The 17,225-nt window shown below is 36.7% G+C and overlaps 2 protein-coding genes across 6 annotated transcripts in view; one reads left to right on the top strand and one right to left on the bottom strand.

Annotated features, from left to right (window-relative positions):
* Window positions 1-111: 111 nt before the first annotated feature.
* Window positions 112-8,659, top strand: znf513a (zinc finger protein 513a). 4 transcript variants are annotated; one of them, XM_073933028.1, is made up of 6 exons: window positions 160-329; window positions 657-772; window positions 4,766-4,900; window positions 5,275-5,785; window positions 6,103-6,795; window positions 6,873-8,659. In XM_073933028.1, exons 5-6 carry the CDS (start codon window positions 6,168-6,170, stop codon window positions 7,649-7,651), a joined length of 1,407 nt encoding a protein of 468 aa, XP_073789129.1. In that variant the 5' UTR covers window positions 160-329; window positions 657-772; window positions 4,766-4,900; window positions 5,275-5,785; window positions 6,103-6,167; the 3' UTR covers window positions 7,652-8,659. The 4 variants fall into 4 exon arrangements, with proteins under 4 accessions (NP_001296396.1, XP_073789129.1, XP_068071640.1 ...); XM_068215539.1 differs by having other exon boundaries at window positions 5,481-5,785; NM_001309467.1 differs by lacking the exon at window positions 5,275-5,785 and having other exon boundaries at window positions 112-329.
* Window positions 8,660-12,465: 3,806 nt separating this feature from the next.
* The window catches only part of snx17 (sorting nexin 17), a 75,549-nt gene continuing 70,789 nt past the window's right edge, over window positions 12,466-17,225 (bottom strand). Inside the window, exons 14-15 of one of the 2 annotated variants that reach the window (XM_009294624.4) lie at window positions 17,111-17,152; window positions 12,466-14,763 (exon numbers count right to left, since the gene is read on the bottom strand). In XM_009294624.4, the coding sequence (XP_009292899.1) occupies window positions 14,644-14,763; window positions 17,111-17,152 (162 nt within the window). In that variant the 3' untranslated portion in view covers window positions 12,466-14,643. 2 annotated transcript variants of the gene reach the window in all.

Genomic DNA, 17,225 nt, shown 5'->3' on the forward strand with positions numbered 1-17,225 from the left:
ATAAATCTCACAAGTCTACTATAAGACCTTTATTTTTAGGCACATTATCGCAGAAACCTTCCATAAAAAGAGAACTTTAAAAATAGGACGACGACGGCAACGTACCCGGAAACGCGTAGTCGAGGAAACGGATATACGCAACGTTGCGGAAGAAAATGTATACAATGGCAATTTGGAAATCAATTAAGTTGTGAAAAAAGAGCATTAATTGCCTTTCTTTGTGGTGGCTGTGTTATGGAATGGCGGACCGTGAGCAGTAGCGCTCCGTCAGACGCCGCGGTTTCTCCTCGACGGCTGCTGTTATTTGACGCGTTGGGCAGAAAGAGCAGGTATATTTCTGACATCTGCTGAGCTTGACAATATATAGCAGGAGTTCAGTGTTTAGATTTTTGCGTTAAATGTCGACTAAATAAACACGCAGGTAGGGCGAAATGAGTTCTGCAGTTCAGTACGTGTGCAACACAAAAACTGAGCTTTTTTCAGTCGCACTGAGTTTAAAATCCCCTTTATTCGCTGTAAATGACGCCAGTTTTATTTATTTTAAACAACAGTCTGAGATTAGCATGTTAGCCTGTACGTGCTGCGTGTGTTTGTAAAGGTTATATGGGCTGCGTTTATGTTTGTGTCAGTAATGTGTTATTTTAACGCTTATAAAGGCTACTTTGGAGAATGAGTTGATTGTTTCGCGAGGGAATCCAGAGGAGGTTGCACATATAAAAGGCTGTCTGGAAGATGCCAAGAAGAAAACAGCAGAATCCACAACCTGTCAAATGTAAGCTGCTTTTTGAGTAATACTGACAGCAGAGCGATTCATTCTGTTTACTTGTGTTTTGATTAGGTTGTTATTTATATTTAGAGGGAAAATTATAGAAAATGGTCTTGTTTTATTATTAAAACAGTCATGTACTCCCTGAATTAATTCATCCAAGTCTGTCCGGTATCATTTGGATGTTAGCACTTGTGTGTCACAGTTTCAAGGACTATACATTAATAATGATGATAATAATAATAATAAACTAATTTTAAGCATAGTAAAGTATTCAATATAGACTACCGATCAAAGGTTTGGGGTCAGTTTGATTTTTAAATGTATTAAAATAAGCTTCTCCTGCTCACCAAGGCTAAATTTGTTTTTTATAAAAAATACTTAAAATGTTATGAAATGAAATGTTATTGCACTATAAAACAACTGTTCAAAGGTAGTTTATCATTTAATTTAATCATTTATTCCAGTGAATTTCAAAATGAATTTTCAGCTTTATTTCTCCAGTCATCAGAGCCACACGATCATTCAGAAATCACTCTAATATTAATTATTATCAGTAGCAGTAGTATTAGCTATAACGACTGGACTAACAATTTTATTTGAAATTAAATACATTAAGTAATAATTAAATATTTAATAAATAAGTATTTAACATTTTTTACATTTAATAAATGCCGCCTTGATCAACAGAATCATTTTCTTCAAAAAACAAGATGGTTTAAGTTTCTACAATTTTCCTCTCTAAATTCACTACTTCTGTTTTGTTTTGATTTTGAACTTGATTTTAGTTGGATAACAAGCTTAGTAGTACATTATTACGGCACATATGCTGTGATGTATAAGATATACTTCTGTTAATAATGTGCATACACCATCTTAAAAAATATAATGTGGCAAACAAAACTAGAAATTAGTGTTTGTGTCAGATTATGAACATCTAGAAATTCAGGAGGTTAATTATATATTGACATGTATATCTAGACATTCGGAGTAATATTTTAATGACTAAATATATGACTTGATTCTCTTTACTTACTTGTTAAATGTAACCTGCTTCTGAAACATTGGTTGATTCACTATTAACCCTTCCTGTATGAAAAAAGAAAAAATAAGTTTCACTATTTTCAATCTCACCCAGTAGATGGCAGTACAATCATAGCAAAGCTAGACTATCAGTACTGCATAATGAGCTTCAAAATATGAGAACCCACTATAAAATGTGGGAGCATATCTAAACTCACACTTGTGGTGTCTTTCCATCATGATCAGCAATTCTACCAAGCACTGGGAGGACCTATTAAAATAGCTGACACTAATTTGAGACAACAAAATTAAGATAAATATAGCAAATTATGTTATTAAATTTCAAGTTATGCTATAATTTTGTCAAATTATGCAAAAAGTAAAAAAAAAAAGTGTCATCATAGATAATCTTATTCAGAAACAGATATGCTGTTGAAATCTATTAACAGGACATAAACTGTGACTTGATGGACTTTACAGACTAGGTATATATTATATTTATAACGTTTTTAAGTGCATATACTTGCAGATACATTCGGTTCTATAATTATTATATTTATTTTAATGACTTGTTATTAGCTCATATGATGATTGTTATAAATGCACATAATCCCATGAGGTGGTGTGCCGGTTATTCTTGTTTATTTTGTTTCAATAATAAATGTAGAACACAGTTTGTCTTTTAGGAAACTTCTCAGTGCTATGAGCTATGCATGACTTAAAATACTTTCACTTAACTTTTTTATTTTACGTCCACATCAACCAGAAACTTTTTTTTTTCCTATTGTGAAATATTAAATGAGAAAACAGTAGGCTTAGCTTGTTTTTTCTTCTGCTAGCTGAATGGATGTAGCATTCAGAAAGATGGGGAAATGGGTTTTAGAAGAGTTGGTACAACTTAATAGACTCCTCCTTTTCACCATTTCTGTTTGTTGTCAAAGCTGACAGTTAAAGGGGTGTGGTTAAATGTTAGCCACGCCCAATTCTTAAAACATAGGTAATCTGACAATTTTACTGAATAAAAAAACAAAGACACACAACCAGAGCAAAACTGCTACACATTTTCAGATTTCAATTAGAGATTAGAAGGCCAAACATTGTTTTTTTCTTAAATGACATGCAGAGATGAATTGTTCACCACAAAACTAGCAATGTGAGCTAAGTCATATGGCTTTATTTGTACTTTAACTAAATAAAAATGTTTTAAATAGCACTGGATAAGAATAATATTACAACAAACTTTAAAGTTTCATTAGTAATATTATGATCATAAAATTAACATTTTCATTTTAAAACTATTAAAGAGCACTTTTAGCTTACTTTAGCTTCGCATAAATGATAGAATTAGATTAGTTCATTAGTATTGAATATAATGCTTGAAAATAGTCCACAGCTAGGTAACTGTGCTGCATAATATCATTATGCCTGCTAGTCATGGTATGGCAGCAAAATCCTTTGATTATTATGTCAAAATGAGAGTATAGTTCCCACCATATTAGCCTAGAACCTTTCATCTTAACTTTCCACATATTTTACACAGTGATACTACAGAAGAATGAAGTTTTAAATGGGATATCATCTAAATTTTTTGGTCATTGTTGAGCAAGATGCTAACGGTCTAATCCGATTCAATGATTTATGCTAAGCTAAGCTAAAAGTGCTCCCGCCAGCCCAGTAGATCAGCTGAATGGATTAAAAAATGGTAAAACTCAATTGTTTAACTCTAGGAGAGTTTTAAAATCAGTCTGTTTCCAAAAAAGTGAAGTGTTCCCTTAACATGACTTGTCATGACATGACAACGCTCAGATAAACACAGAAATGGCAAACATCAGACTGTGCTTAAGCCCAGGTTATCATTTACCTGAGATAAAGAAACCCAGTTTTGGAGTAACATCACTTTGTTTGTGTTAACCATTGTGACTGGTAATAAAATGAAATGTAGTATTAAATTAATAAACGTTACGGCTCAATGCCTTACAACTGACAGCTAATTGTTTGCCTATTCACATGCTGTGGACAGTCACGTTGTAGAGGGTCAGGAAAAACCTGCCAGCCTGCTACATACATTTATATTATGAGAAAGAGCATCACTAGAGCCATTATTTTAAACAGGCTACATGTTGTACTTGTCCAATGGCACTAACATTATGACTAGGCAAAAAAAAAGTTTGTTAACCTATGGTTTAGCAAAGTATGTGTGAAACGTTAGTCTATAAAAACCCTTGTGAATCATGGATCAAGATGTCCCAGAATAAGGTTTAGATTGACCTAGGGATAGACATGTGAATATTGAGTAATGCAAAATATATTGAAAATGCATCAATGGTATCATGGCACTTCAAAATACCATGAATAACAATTTATCATTTAAACTTTTAGATTGTAATAATATTCAGAGTGTTGTGTTGGCAGTGGCTGCTTCAAACATTAACATTTTTACATTTTAATGTGGCCTACGGCTATTTATATGCCTCTTGTACAATAAGTTTATTTGATTTAGCTAAAGTTAATGTAATGACTAGAAAAGCATTTATTAATCTTATGTCATGCAAATTAAGTTAATAACTTATTAACATTCTGTAGTGTTTTTTAATTAACTTTAACAATGTGGCTATTTCTCACTTTTGATTTTAATGCAATAGCTGATGTTTACTAATGAGACATTAAAATGTTACTTACTGTATTTTATCATCATTTTGCTACTTAATTTGTTTAAACATTTGGTTTTTTCTAACATTTAAATGCAATAAAGAAATATACAAAGTAGCCTTTTTTGCAGCTTAGGTCAATATGATAATAGAGTATATCATGTAAATCACACTACATACTTGATACCAGACCGACAGATGCCTACTCATGGTTAAGCATTGTTAAATGTGAAACTAGGGTTAAATGTGAAAAGCAGTATGGAGATCTTCTTCTTTTCTACAACAGACACCATTGCTGAAGTATTTAACTATGACCCTTTGCTTTCAGTGGATTCTGAAGATGGTGTAGGCACTGTACGTCCAACAAACCTTACTTTTGAGAGCGATTTTCTCCTGGGACAAGAACTCGAGTTCTCAGATCCTGACAATGACCAAAAGATCATAGGCCTTGAAAAGTTCTCAGGTGAGATATGCAAGTTTACAATCTAAGCTTGTTATTGAAATGTTCCTGTCATCAATTACTTAATCTGTGTTTATGCCATGAAACTCGTCAGTTCTGATTTTGAAAACAGCACAGGTCTTCACAGTAATTGAAAAAAATAAAAAAAAATTAATCATGTATAAAAAGTTATGGACTGTTATTGTATGATGGCCATTATCAAATCCCAAAGATTCAAAACTTAGTTTGCTTAATTGCTGGAATTCATGAGGAGCCATACTCAGTAGGACATTACATTAAGGACACTAACTGCAGAAACTCACTTCGAATGTTCACATGATTATGCAAACGTGCTGCATTTCTTTCTGTTAGCAAGCAGTGTGATCTTTCATGTACAGATGGAAGAAGCCTGCTGCCTTGGAAAATTTCTTTGGTTTTGGCATTCTGACAGAACATAACATATCAAAATGGCAAATCAGGAAAAAATAGTGTGCCACTACTATTATATAAGGGTCATCAAGACAGTCATCACCATCAAGGACAGATTATAATAAGGCATATAGTCATCATCATCATCATCATCATCATCATCTCCTCCTCTCAGGGTTTTTATCATAGTTGTCATCATCATCATCATCATCATCTCCCCTCATCATCATCATCATCATCATCATCATCATCAGGACCATTATAGTCATCATCATTATCATTAGGCTGGGTAATCATCCACCTGGGGTTTCTGAAACGGGCGATATAAAGGCCCGTTCAGACTTCAGCCTCATTTCTACACTGCATGTGCACGAGGACGGAGCTTGCAGAGGGAAAACATAATTTCACAGAAACTCTGTAGCTCTGCGTTTTGTTGGAGTACCACTTGTTTATTTTCAGAATTGTATCCACTGGCTTAGTGTAAGTATAAATTGCACATTTTCTGTAGAACTTAATCTGTTAATATTTTGTTGAGAAATGTCAAGTTTTATTAGGGTCTTGGGAGAAATATATTTGAATGATTTTTGTCTGTGTGATTGTCTTTAATAGTCAGTAACTATTAATACTAAGATAATAGTGTTAGTATATACTTCATTTATTATTACATATTTACATAATACAATTTCTCCTTTTTTTTAAGCAGTAAATTGCTGAAATTCTGTTGCATTTGAAAGTAGTTTCAGTTTGCTGAAAACATATCGATACATCTGCATAATGTAATGCTGTGGTCTGTACAGCTGACATCAGTCTGCCTGGCTTCCCCCTGGGAGACGAGGAGAACTCCCCCTTCAGTCGACTCAGTATGGAGAGTGACGCTGACGACCTCCGCGCAACCGAAAGCGAACGTGAAGAGAGGGTTTCTGAGTCTGCCTTTCCCTCTTACCTTTCTTGCAGGGGCTGTGGTCAGCTCCTGGAAGACCCCTTGGGACCCGGCATGGACTTAGTGGGGCCCTACTGCATGCGCTGCTGCAAAGGGAATGTGGAAGGCATTGTGGACAGGAAGCTTTGCTCGGGCTTAGGCTTACAAGCAGAGTCTAGAGGGGGAGGGAATGAGGGGACTGGTGAGGACGGTTCCCTGAAGCTCCACTCATGCACGCTCTGTGGGTTCACATCACGCTACACTAATCATGTTAAAAGGCACATGAAGACGCACAACGGCGAAAAGCCGTACGGCTGTCCGCTGTGCTCCTACGCATCGGCACAACTAGTGAACCTGCAAAGGCACTTGCGCATACACACTGGGGAAAAGCCCTATAAGTGCAACACTTGCACATTTGCTTGTAGTTCCCTAGGGAACCTGAAGAGGCACCAGCGCATGCATGCAACCATAGGCCCGGGTCAGAGTGTCACTCAACCAGTCAGTGGCAATGGTTTAAACCACTCTACTGCAGCTCAGAAGGAAAAGGAAGCAGTTCCTGCTCCCACTGAAGGTAAGCAACATTCAGCTTTGTCTTCTTGATAGAAGTTTTTATAGAGCATTTCAGAGTTGTAATTCAACATCCTTCAGTTGCAGGCGCTGTTAGGTCTGTCACACGTCCCCACATGGGAAGGGATGGCAACTACTTGCAGACTTTTGATGGCCTCAGACTCGCGCAGCAAACATCAACAGGGGTGTTGCAGTCAGGACAAGCTGCTTCTCAACCTGCCGCACTACCCCCCATGTTCTTCCCCTTCACTTGTCGATTGTGTGGCATGGCCTTAGACGACGAGGACGGATCCTCAGCTCAGATCTGTGCCAAGTGCACCCTGGAGATGCTGACCAAGGACACACACGGATGCCCTGCTGAGCGAGGAGACAAGGTCTACACCTGTGCTGCCTGCCCCTTCCTCACACACTACCCGAACCACCTGGCCCGCCACATGAAAACCCACAGTGGAGAGAAGCCATACAAGTGCCCGCAGTGCGACTACGCCTCCGCGCACTTTGACAACCTCAAGCGGCACCATCGAGTGCACACTGGCGAGAAGCCCTACAAATGCCACCTGTGTGACTATGCCTGTGGCAACCTGGCTAATCTCAAGAGGCACCAGCGGGTGCATTCAGGCGCCAAACCTTTTCAGTGTGCGATCTGTAACTACAGCTGCAACCAGAGCATGAACCTGAAGCGGCACATGCTGCGCCACACAGGCGAGAAGCCTCATAAGTGCCAAGAGTGTGGCTACACCACTGGACACTGGGACAACTACAAACGGCATCAGAAAAAGCACAGCCTGGCTGGAGATGGCTGGGTTAAAGTGCCGTTGCCTGGAAATGAGGAAGAGGTGGAGGATGACGAAGAGGTTTAACCTCTTTTTGCAAGACTGCCGTCCGTATGAGATTTTACTGTAACAAGCATAAGCTTTGTTGGCTGTTGTTCTTTTCTTTTGTGCCCAGAATTATTTTAGACACTTCTTGGAATTGTCCATAAGCTGCTACATGAAGTCATGCACAAATTTAAAGAACATTACCTGAATGTCCTAATGCGGGGTTGTCCAGTTCTACTTCTGGAGAGCCAACCTTCCTGCAGACTCTAAACAAACACACCCGAAGCAGCTAATCAAGGTGTTTAGGATTACTCGAAACTTCCTGCAGGTTTGTGAGAGATGTGTAGAGTTACACTCTGAGGAAGGTGGCCCTCCAGGAACAGGTTTGGACACTTCTGATTAATGCCTTTGAACAAGGCAGTCTGTGTTACCCAAAGCTCTCTAAGAGCACCCTTAGCCTGACTGTGGTTCATTTATCAGTGCCATACACACTACAGCACCACTGCCATAGGAAAATCTTCAAGCCTGGCGCAACTTTGCATGCACTTGAGTTTACCTTGTTTGACTGTTTTGAGGTTTTATGTGATTGATCATTTGTCTAGCCTACTGGCAAAAATGCCTTCGGAGTTCAGCATTATGATGTGATTTTCGATCATCTTGTTTTTGCTCACACTAAGTCGGGGCGATTGTGTTGCCTTTTATTGTTGTGTGTGTCTTATTGACTGTGAAAATGCCATTTGTCTGAGTTTACTTGAAGAAAAATGGTGCGTAGTGGATATTCGTGTCATGCTGAACATAAAGCATTTATTTTTTAAGTTGTTCTTTGAGGAATGTTAGGCATGCATATGCCACCCATGGCATTGACAGCTATACTGAAGGATGATAGTAACCATAGGCACCATTATGCAGTTACACCTTCAGGTTGCCAAGAAATGACTGGAATTGGTGAAATCTTGTAGGGTGTGTGGTGCTTGAGTGTTTTCTCGTTATGCAGTGGTTTCATTAATGCCTTAAATATCCTCAAATAAAACCATTTGTGTTGAAACTTTTTCTCTGTCTCGACACATTTCTCATCTTTCAGTCACAGAAGAACTACATGGAAGAAAGCTACTACTAGGCCAGCAGGATGTGATTAAGATGATGAGACAGGCAATGTGTAATCCTCACACTTCCATAATGAGAGCTGTAATCCTCCCTGCAGTCTGCTGCGAACAGCACCGGTAAACATGCTAATGAAGACAGAGCCCCGGGCAGTACCAGTGCACTAACAACTATTGCAGTCATCTTCATGCTGTGAGACTGTGAGAATAAGTTTCGGAAGTGGCAGAGCTTGATTTGACCACAAAGCTCAAGTTTAAAGAAAATTTAACAATCAGATCACTGAAAAATGATTCAGGATGTTATCACAACTTTGCACTTACTACTGATGCTTTTTTTTTTTTTTTTTTTTTTTTTTAGCCAGGGCCTTCTGAAACACAAGAGTCAAAAAGAGTCCAATGACTAAAGCAGGGGTGTCCAAACTTTTTGGGCCGAGGGCTAGATGCAAAAAATAAAAAATAAAAGTTGTCCCGGCCCATATATTACATACATTACACAGACACGCGCATACATGCATACATACACACACACACACACACACACACACACACACATATATATATATATATATATATATATATATATATATATATATATATATATATATATATATATATATATATATATATATATATATGAGCAATTCCAGCGTTATGGATGTGACATTTGCAGTAAAAACTCAACACATAAATTGACAGAGAAAGTATATGTTAACATTATATAAAAAAAGTGATTATATTTTCCAGAGCAACTAGCCACAGAGTTATGGGAGCATAAAAATATCAATCTGTAAACATGTTTTGTACTTTAAATGAGGAAAACAAGCATGCGTTATGGATGTGACAAAAAAAGTCTGCGAGTTTACGGTATACAACACACTTTGTAGAAATTCTGTGAATTAAACTGCACAACCCAAAATAAATAACGCTAATCAAAATGATAAGAGTTGGCTCCCTATAAAACAAAAATGATTGGTTTTATTTAATTTAATATTTTTACATTTCTGAGGAAAAAGTGTTGTTATGAATGTGACATCTCTCCGTTATGGATGTGACGGATGTGAAATTACCATTTGTGTGACTTTGGTAAATCAAATAGAATAGTTTGAAAACATTGATAGATGCATTTTTGAGAATTTTTAAAGTACTGTAAAATACTTGCTTACACAAAAAACCCTAGAAACGGTTTCCATATTTTGGTAAAAACATAATTTTTTTTTATGGCAAGGTTGACATTTGCACGGAATTGCTCATATATATATATATATATATATATATATATATATATATATATATATATATATATATATATATATATATATATGAGTGTGTGTATGTATATATATGTATGTATGTATGTGTGTTATGGAATAATTTTAATTTGTTATTTTAATTCATCGTCCAACTGTGTTTCTAGAAAGACTTTCGTTTTTAAAATCTTGAATCTTCTCTGGGCAAATTACACTTGCAACACTCATCCTTTATAAATTCTCCTTCAGTGAAAGGTTTCCTGTGCTGTGCGATTAGCTGGGCTACATCATAACTAGCCAGCGTAGAATTTTCTTGCACTTTATTAGCACGAAAAAAAACCTTCTGTTGTTGAGCTGATAAGCCAGCTGCTATTTGTTTTACTTGTTGATCTCGTTCGGCACCAGTGTAAGAGCTAAAGGCCTGATGTTTTATTTTATAATGTCGTTTAATATTATATTCCTTCATTACTGCAACTGATTCCTGGCAAATTTAACAGGCACATATTCCACTGACCTCTGTGAAGAAATATTCTTTGCCCCATCGTGACTGAAATTTCCTGCACTCACTGTTGATTTTCCTTTTTCTTGCTTGTGCCATGACTCGCCAAAACGTGATTATGAATTGTTTCTTTCAGTTTGTTCGGTTCGTTTTACTTCATAACAGGAACTGCTGCCTAATTGAAGGCATGTAATAGCGACACCCGGTGGTGATTTATTGAATTAGATTCATTTTTGTATGGCGGGCCAGATTCTTTTAATATTCATAAAAAGCCTCGCGGGCCGCCACAAAACTGATTGCGGGCCGCAGCTGGCCCGTGGCCCGTTGTTTGGACACCCCTGGCTGGTCTAAAGGGACCTGAGTCCATATACTGTCCAGGGGTCCCAGAAACCACGCACAGTGATGCACATGGTGACTGGTATACATGGTAATGAGGATAGAACATGGACAGCACCCAATCACAAACAATTCCTGCAGTGACATTCATGCTGTCAGCTTGTGAGAAAGAAGTGCCTGAGCTTGTTTGAGCCCAAACCTTTTATTCTAATTATCAAACTAGATTTCAAATTCTGGTTGTTTCTAGGTGTTTATAGTGCTTTTTAAAACGTTTTTTAGAAAGGACTTTTCGCGTTAGGTTTACGGAGCAGGAGAGACTGCATAAGGGAATAAGCTTATTACAACTCCAAGGGTCCTGATCAAAGAGGAAGCCCAATATGATCCCCACCCCCTTAAAAAAAGGCTCAACCTCAATCGCTCTTTTCCCAGAACACAATCTAATGGCACGTTTTTCCAAATCTTCTCCAGAGGTCACAGGAACCATAGTGCTGGGCCTGCTGACCAGTAAACATGCTAATGAGGACTGAGCCCCAGCCAGCACCAGATCACAAACAACTCCTGTAGTCATCCTGCTTCTGCCAGACTTTGCAAAATGACTTTCTGAAGTGCCTAAGCTTGTTTTAAAAAACAAACAAACAAAAAAAGTTGACAATGTGATGCATTCCAATTTGTGTCAGTGGTGCTTTTTTTTTTGACAGGACCGTTTGGGCACCATGAAATGTTGAAGGATTGCTGGGGTAATTCAGAGAGAGGCCCTGATCAGAAAGAAGCTCAGTGTGATCCTCAATATAATTGGCCCAGTTTGCAATTTGAGCAAGCACAATTCCATACAGTGTGTCCAGGGGACACAGAAATAATAGCAGTGCCCCTTTTGATTGTCATACTGAAGACAAAGTCCAAAGTAGATTGAGAGAAAGAGATTTGACAGTCTGGTTTCTGAACAATGATTTGAAATCTGATGGTGCTTTTTAGCCAGGATTATTTGTATTTTGAGTTGGTTAGTGAGTTGCATAGGTGTAGCGGAGGCCAGCTAGTGCAGTGCTGTGCTGATAAACCACATTCCTCTGACCTCTAAAGTTGCTCTAGCGACAGAGGCCATGGTCTTTAGACTCCTTGCAACCGACTCTCATGCGAAGAATTGCCGGTTCGATTCCAGCCGGGTTATATTGGTGCCGTGACCCGGATGGAAGTAAAGTTTAGGAGGGTAAATGTAGCGGAAGCCAGCTAGTGAAGTGCTGTGCAGATAAACCTCAGTCTGACTTCTAAAGTTGCTCTAGCGACAGACGATAGAGGCCATGGTCTTTACGCTCCTTAATAGAGTAACTGACTCCCATGCAGAGAACTGCCGGTTCAATCCCAGCTCAGAGCGGGTTGGGTGGTGTAGGACCGGCGGGGTTACATAGGCACAGTAACTTCTGGTGGAATGTTGGAATTATACTAGTCCTAATCAGAGATGGGATTTAACATAAACCCTGCACACCTAGAATGGGATCACATTTAAGCGGGCCCCTTGCCATACACGACTCGGAGGTCCCATAGCGTGTCCACTTGCAGAGCATGATTCATAGGAGTCAACAGACGAGCCACATTATATGATAATCAAACATTCTGAAATACCCATCATGTTTGTTTTATAACACCAAGGAGAAGAAAACAAGTCGAATACGAAGAGAATCGTTGTTTGGCACCTAAATTTATTGAAACCCAGAAGGCTCTATCTTCCATTTGAAGAGATGATTTCAAAAATAAATCATATTGATAAGCATTATGACAGACGTACAAGCTTTAGGAGTGAAGACAGTTTGCCCTTTTCATCCTAAATGATGATGCTGGTCAAAATAATGAACATGGCGATCACAAATTATAGTCGTCAGTTGAAAAACAATCATTCAACCATTAAACATTCTGCACATGGGAGGAACCGAACGGCTACGGAAAAAGTTCAGAGACCACCTGAGATTATTCAGTGGATTTACTGGATTTAATAGGTATGGGTTTGAGTAAACATTTGTTTAAGTCTATAAACGTCTGATAAAACTTCCAAATGTATTTCTGAAATATTGTCACTTGAAGCATTTTGTTTTTCATCAGATAATGACAGTTATGATGTTAATGTTTTAATGGAATTCAGGAGTTATCTCACCAAATAATGACTTCTTAATTCCTTCGAGGTTGGTATTGATTTCTAATCATAAATAAAAACGTCAAGAAACATGGCACACTTTTGTTGCATACAAAATTCTCTAAATGAATGCATTTAATTGGAATAAAGGTCATGAGAAGTTTATATAGTAAATATAAATCATAAATCCAGATCATTTTCAAGTGGTCTCAATTGGTTTTTCCATAGCTGTGGATTTATTACGAAGGGTATGCCTTTCATTCACTGACTATCAATGCAGTCAAAACCCCAGCATAAATGTAAAATACAGCCATTTCCCAAGCACCATGTGATCACAGTCCTCTGAGATGATTGCCACAATGTATTTAGTAAAATACAAAATGGATTATAGAAAAAAAAAGACGGACAGGAATGATAATTCTTCAAAATAAAATATATAAAGTGTACTACACAATCATTCAAATTTAGATGTGAAATTTGTAAACACTTTCAATTCTCTACAATTCTGTAAACACTGATAAATGTTAGTTTCTAGTCTTTTTTTAATATATATTTATATATATACAGCCTGAAATATATTTGATCAGCGGTAATTGGTTGTAATATACTAAAGATAATACAGATATTAGTTCATATTCAGAATACTTTTTTAAATTGCATGAACATTTATAAAAACAAAAACAAGAAAAGTGACATTACCATGATTTTACTTTGTGCAAAATGCTTTAGTGAACTATAATTTGGCATTTATGAGAAACTTTTTTAATATATTGGTATGAATAACAGAACAAACATCAAATGCACACATAAATGGCAGATCTGCAAACCTCTTGCCAATGTTCCAGGATGTTTGCCCACCTCAACGCACACCCTATCCCCCTCTTTTCTTAATACTGTGCTTCAAAAATAAAATAAAAAAGAGCTGAGCTAGTGCAAGCGGGCCTGCCGAACACACCAAAACAAGATTCAAGACACAGCCAAGGCTTGAATGAGAGAAGCTTTTTAGCCAACTTGTGTCTGGCGCTACATATATTTTCATTTAGAGAAGCTGAACTGTTGAATCAGCAGAAAGTAGGCCACAATAAAGAGGGTGGCTTTCATTCTGAACTTGTGTATTTTTCTAGGATGTGCAATGAATGAAGTTGAATAAGCCACAATATTACCTCTCCTGAAGAAAACAGGAAGCTGATTTATCACGCCAGAAGTCACGAAATGAAGCAGATCCTTTTCTCTGTGAAATAAAGGATTTAAATAGAAGCATATCAACACAGTTTGCTGGTATGGATCTTAGTCTAGTAGGCAAGAGCAAAACTTGATGTTGACAAAATGAGAGAAAAAAGCACAGTTTTGTGTCTCTAGTAAGGAAGTTTGATTCACTGAAGCCCGTCTGAAGATTAAACTTTCATCACAGTCTAAATGAATGCAGTAACTCGCCCTGAGGTGAATATGTAGCCCTGGATTCATTTCATAGTCTCCAAGGTTTATATCTAATTGCTGTGACTAATTGAACGTGAGCTGGATCTCATTCACTCACGAATTAGAGACTCGAGTCAAACTGTTGTACTTTGTCAGCAATATTTCGAGCTGTTGATGCGATTAAATTTTTTTTCTGGAAGGGTTTACGATATTGCAGAACTGGGCATCTTTTGAACTACGCTCAGAGAAACTCAGCTCAGCGAAAGCGCTAAATGAATCTGCCTCCTTCATTCCGGTCTTTAAGGACGGCTGCATCACAGGTCATCGTCCCCTATTCCTTCAAAGGCGTAGTTTCCATGAAAGTCATTGCCACTGATGTCCCCCGCTGAGTTGGAAGAACTAAGTCCTCTCAGGGAGACAGAAGACAGCTTGGTCTGTGGAAATAAAAATATAGAAAATGCTAAATCAAACATTTATTACAAATATTTTCCTTAAATTAAATACAATCCAAAATAAAATAGGAACATTCGATTGTAAATGTTGCTTGGCAGTTAACAGAATGTAATGCAAACTTAGTTAATCTAAATCATCTAAAAAATTGGGACAAACATGAATCAAAATACCAGACTTTTAATTTGGAGTACAAAAGTGATTTTATATAATACACAGCCTACTAAATGAAAGTTATTGTGTGTAATATGACAATAAAATGACAAAATATGAAATAAATTACGTACTAACACGTATTAAAGAATGTGACAATTTCTTGCTGACAAATCTAGTATTTTGAATGATGCTAGCAAAGTATTTACATTAAGAAAAAAAAAAAACTCGAACTGATACCAAAGAGCTAAGAATAACCAAGAGGTGACACTCTATAGAACGTTCCATTGCAACAGCAGCGCCCAGCAACAGCCCCGGATTCCGCCATTTTTGAGTGAAAGCCATCGGCTGTCCATTGGATCTTATTGCTGTTGCGATGGCATGCAGCTGCTTTGTCTTTTTTTTTTTTTTTAAAAGCGCATTAAAGCTGAGATACAACCTGAAAGACGGCAATAGAACACTTACTATCACAATCATCTGCACTTTTAATAGTTTATTTAACAGACTTATAATATGCTATTGTCCAATTGAAGTTTTATCATTCCAAAATGGCTGCCGCGCCATCTAGTGGCTGTTTCCCTAAATTGCACTAGAGCGTTGCCTCTTGGTGATTCTATGCTTTTTGCTGATAGTGATTCAACTGTGATCCTTTAAAAGAATCGTTTAATATGTTAAGTAATTCTAGTTGTGAATTTGCCTGACAAGATTAGGGTATATACGCTATTGTAATAATGAACGAATGTCATTTTAGTGGATGTTATCCGTAAATCATAGTCATGAAAGGATTAGATCATCAAAAAAATGAAAACTCAGTCTTTGTTCTCAGCTCTAAGACTTTGTTTCTCTCCAGCACACAGATTAAGATTAAGAATTTAGATGAAATCCAGGAGCTCTCTCGTCCTCTATAGACAACAATGGTCATGAGACGTTCAAAGTCCAGAAAGTCAAAAGTTTCCACCTGACTTCAGTGGTTCAACTGTAATCATACTAATCCTATGGAACTTACAATTGAAAATACAAAAATTTTGGTTTTGTTCAAGTCAGAAAAAGCTATTGCATTACGCTGGAAACATATACATGCTCCATCCATAGAATTATGAAAAAAGTATGGACGAATTATAGACTGAAGAAGTTAAACCATCAAAGGCAAGCAGAAGAACTTTGAACATCTTTGAGAACCATATGAATATCATGTAATTTGTGTGTTCGTAAACATGTATTTTTATTGTATTATTGTTTTTGTTATTTTGTCATTGTCTATTTTTCTTTTTATCTATTTATATATATATATATATATATATATATATATATATATATATATATATATATATATATATATATATATATATATATATATATATATATATATATATTATCTATGTTTCAATTCATTATTTTTTATTTTTATTTACTTATTTTATTTATTTCTTTATTTTTTGTTTAATTATAGTATTATAGTTTTTTAGTTTAGGTCATGTGGAAAAAAATCAATAAACATATTTGGGGGGAAAAACGTAATCTAACTAGGCTCCAACTGTAAAAACATCTTTGTTCTCCAATGTCTTGCGTATCAGATCAGGGTATGTTTAATATGGGCAATATGATCCATGCGTGCTGTGTTGCTAACTCCACTGGTATTGCCTGTAGTAAATGTGCACCTTGACAGTCTGATAAGAAGATTCGGGCGAACAGAGTCATTTACATATTTACAAAATTCTGGAGCTTCATATGGTTACAGCTGAACCACTGAAGTCACATGGAATATTTGACAAAGTTTTCGGTTCCTTTTCTGGACTTTGAATGTCACAGGTCTATTGTTGCCTATAGAGGATCAAGAGCTCTCAGATTTCATGTAGAATATTTTAACTTGTGTTCAGAAAATAAATGAAAGTCTCAGGGGATTGGAACGACACAAGGGTGAGTAATTAATAACAGAATTTTCATTCATCAATTAAAACAAAACAATGAACAGTACACATTCCAACGTCTGTTTAAAATGTTATGTCTTTTATTGTTTTAATGTTTCAAAACACCCTTTTATCACTAACCCAAAAACAAATGAACACAAACAACCATAATATAAAATTAACGAAATTAGAAACCCATTAGAAACACTAATAAATGCAATAGAAACTGTTAAGAGCACTAACATAGGATAAATACACATTAAAAACTCACCGAAAGTTTGACTACTTGTTCACGGTTGGGATCGGGAGAATCCTGAATAACAATGGAAATCACATATTATTAATGGTACATCATCCAAATCAAAAGTAAAGCTGCATTAGTAGGA

The sequence above is a fragment of the Danio rerio genome, chromosome 20 (assembly GCF_049306965.1).
Source record: "Danio rerio strain Tuebingen ecotype United States chromosome 20, GRCz12tu, whole genome shotgun sequence".
In the NCBI taxonomy this organism is placed as follows: Eukaryota; Metazoa; Chordata; class Actinopteri; order Cypriniformes; family Danionidae; genus Danio; species Danio rerio.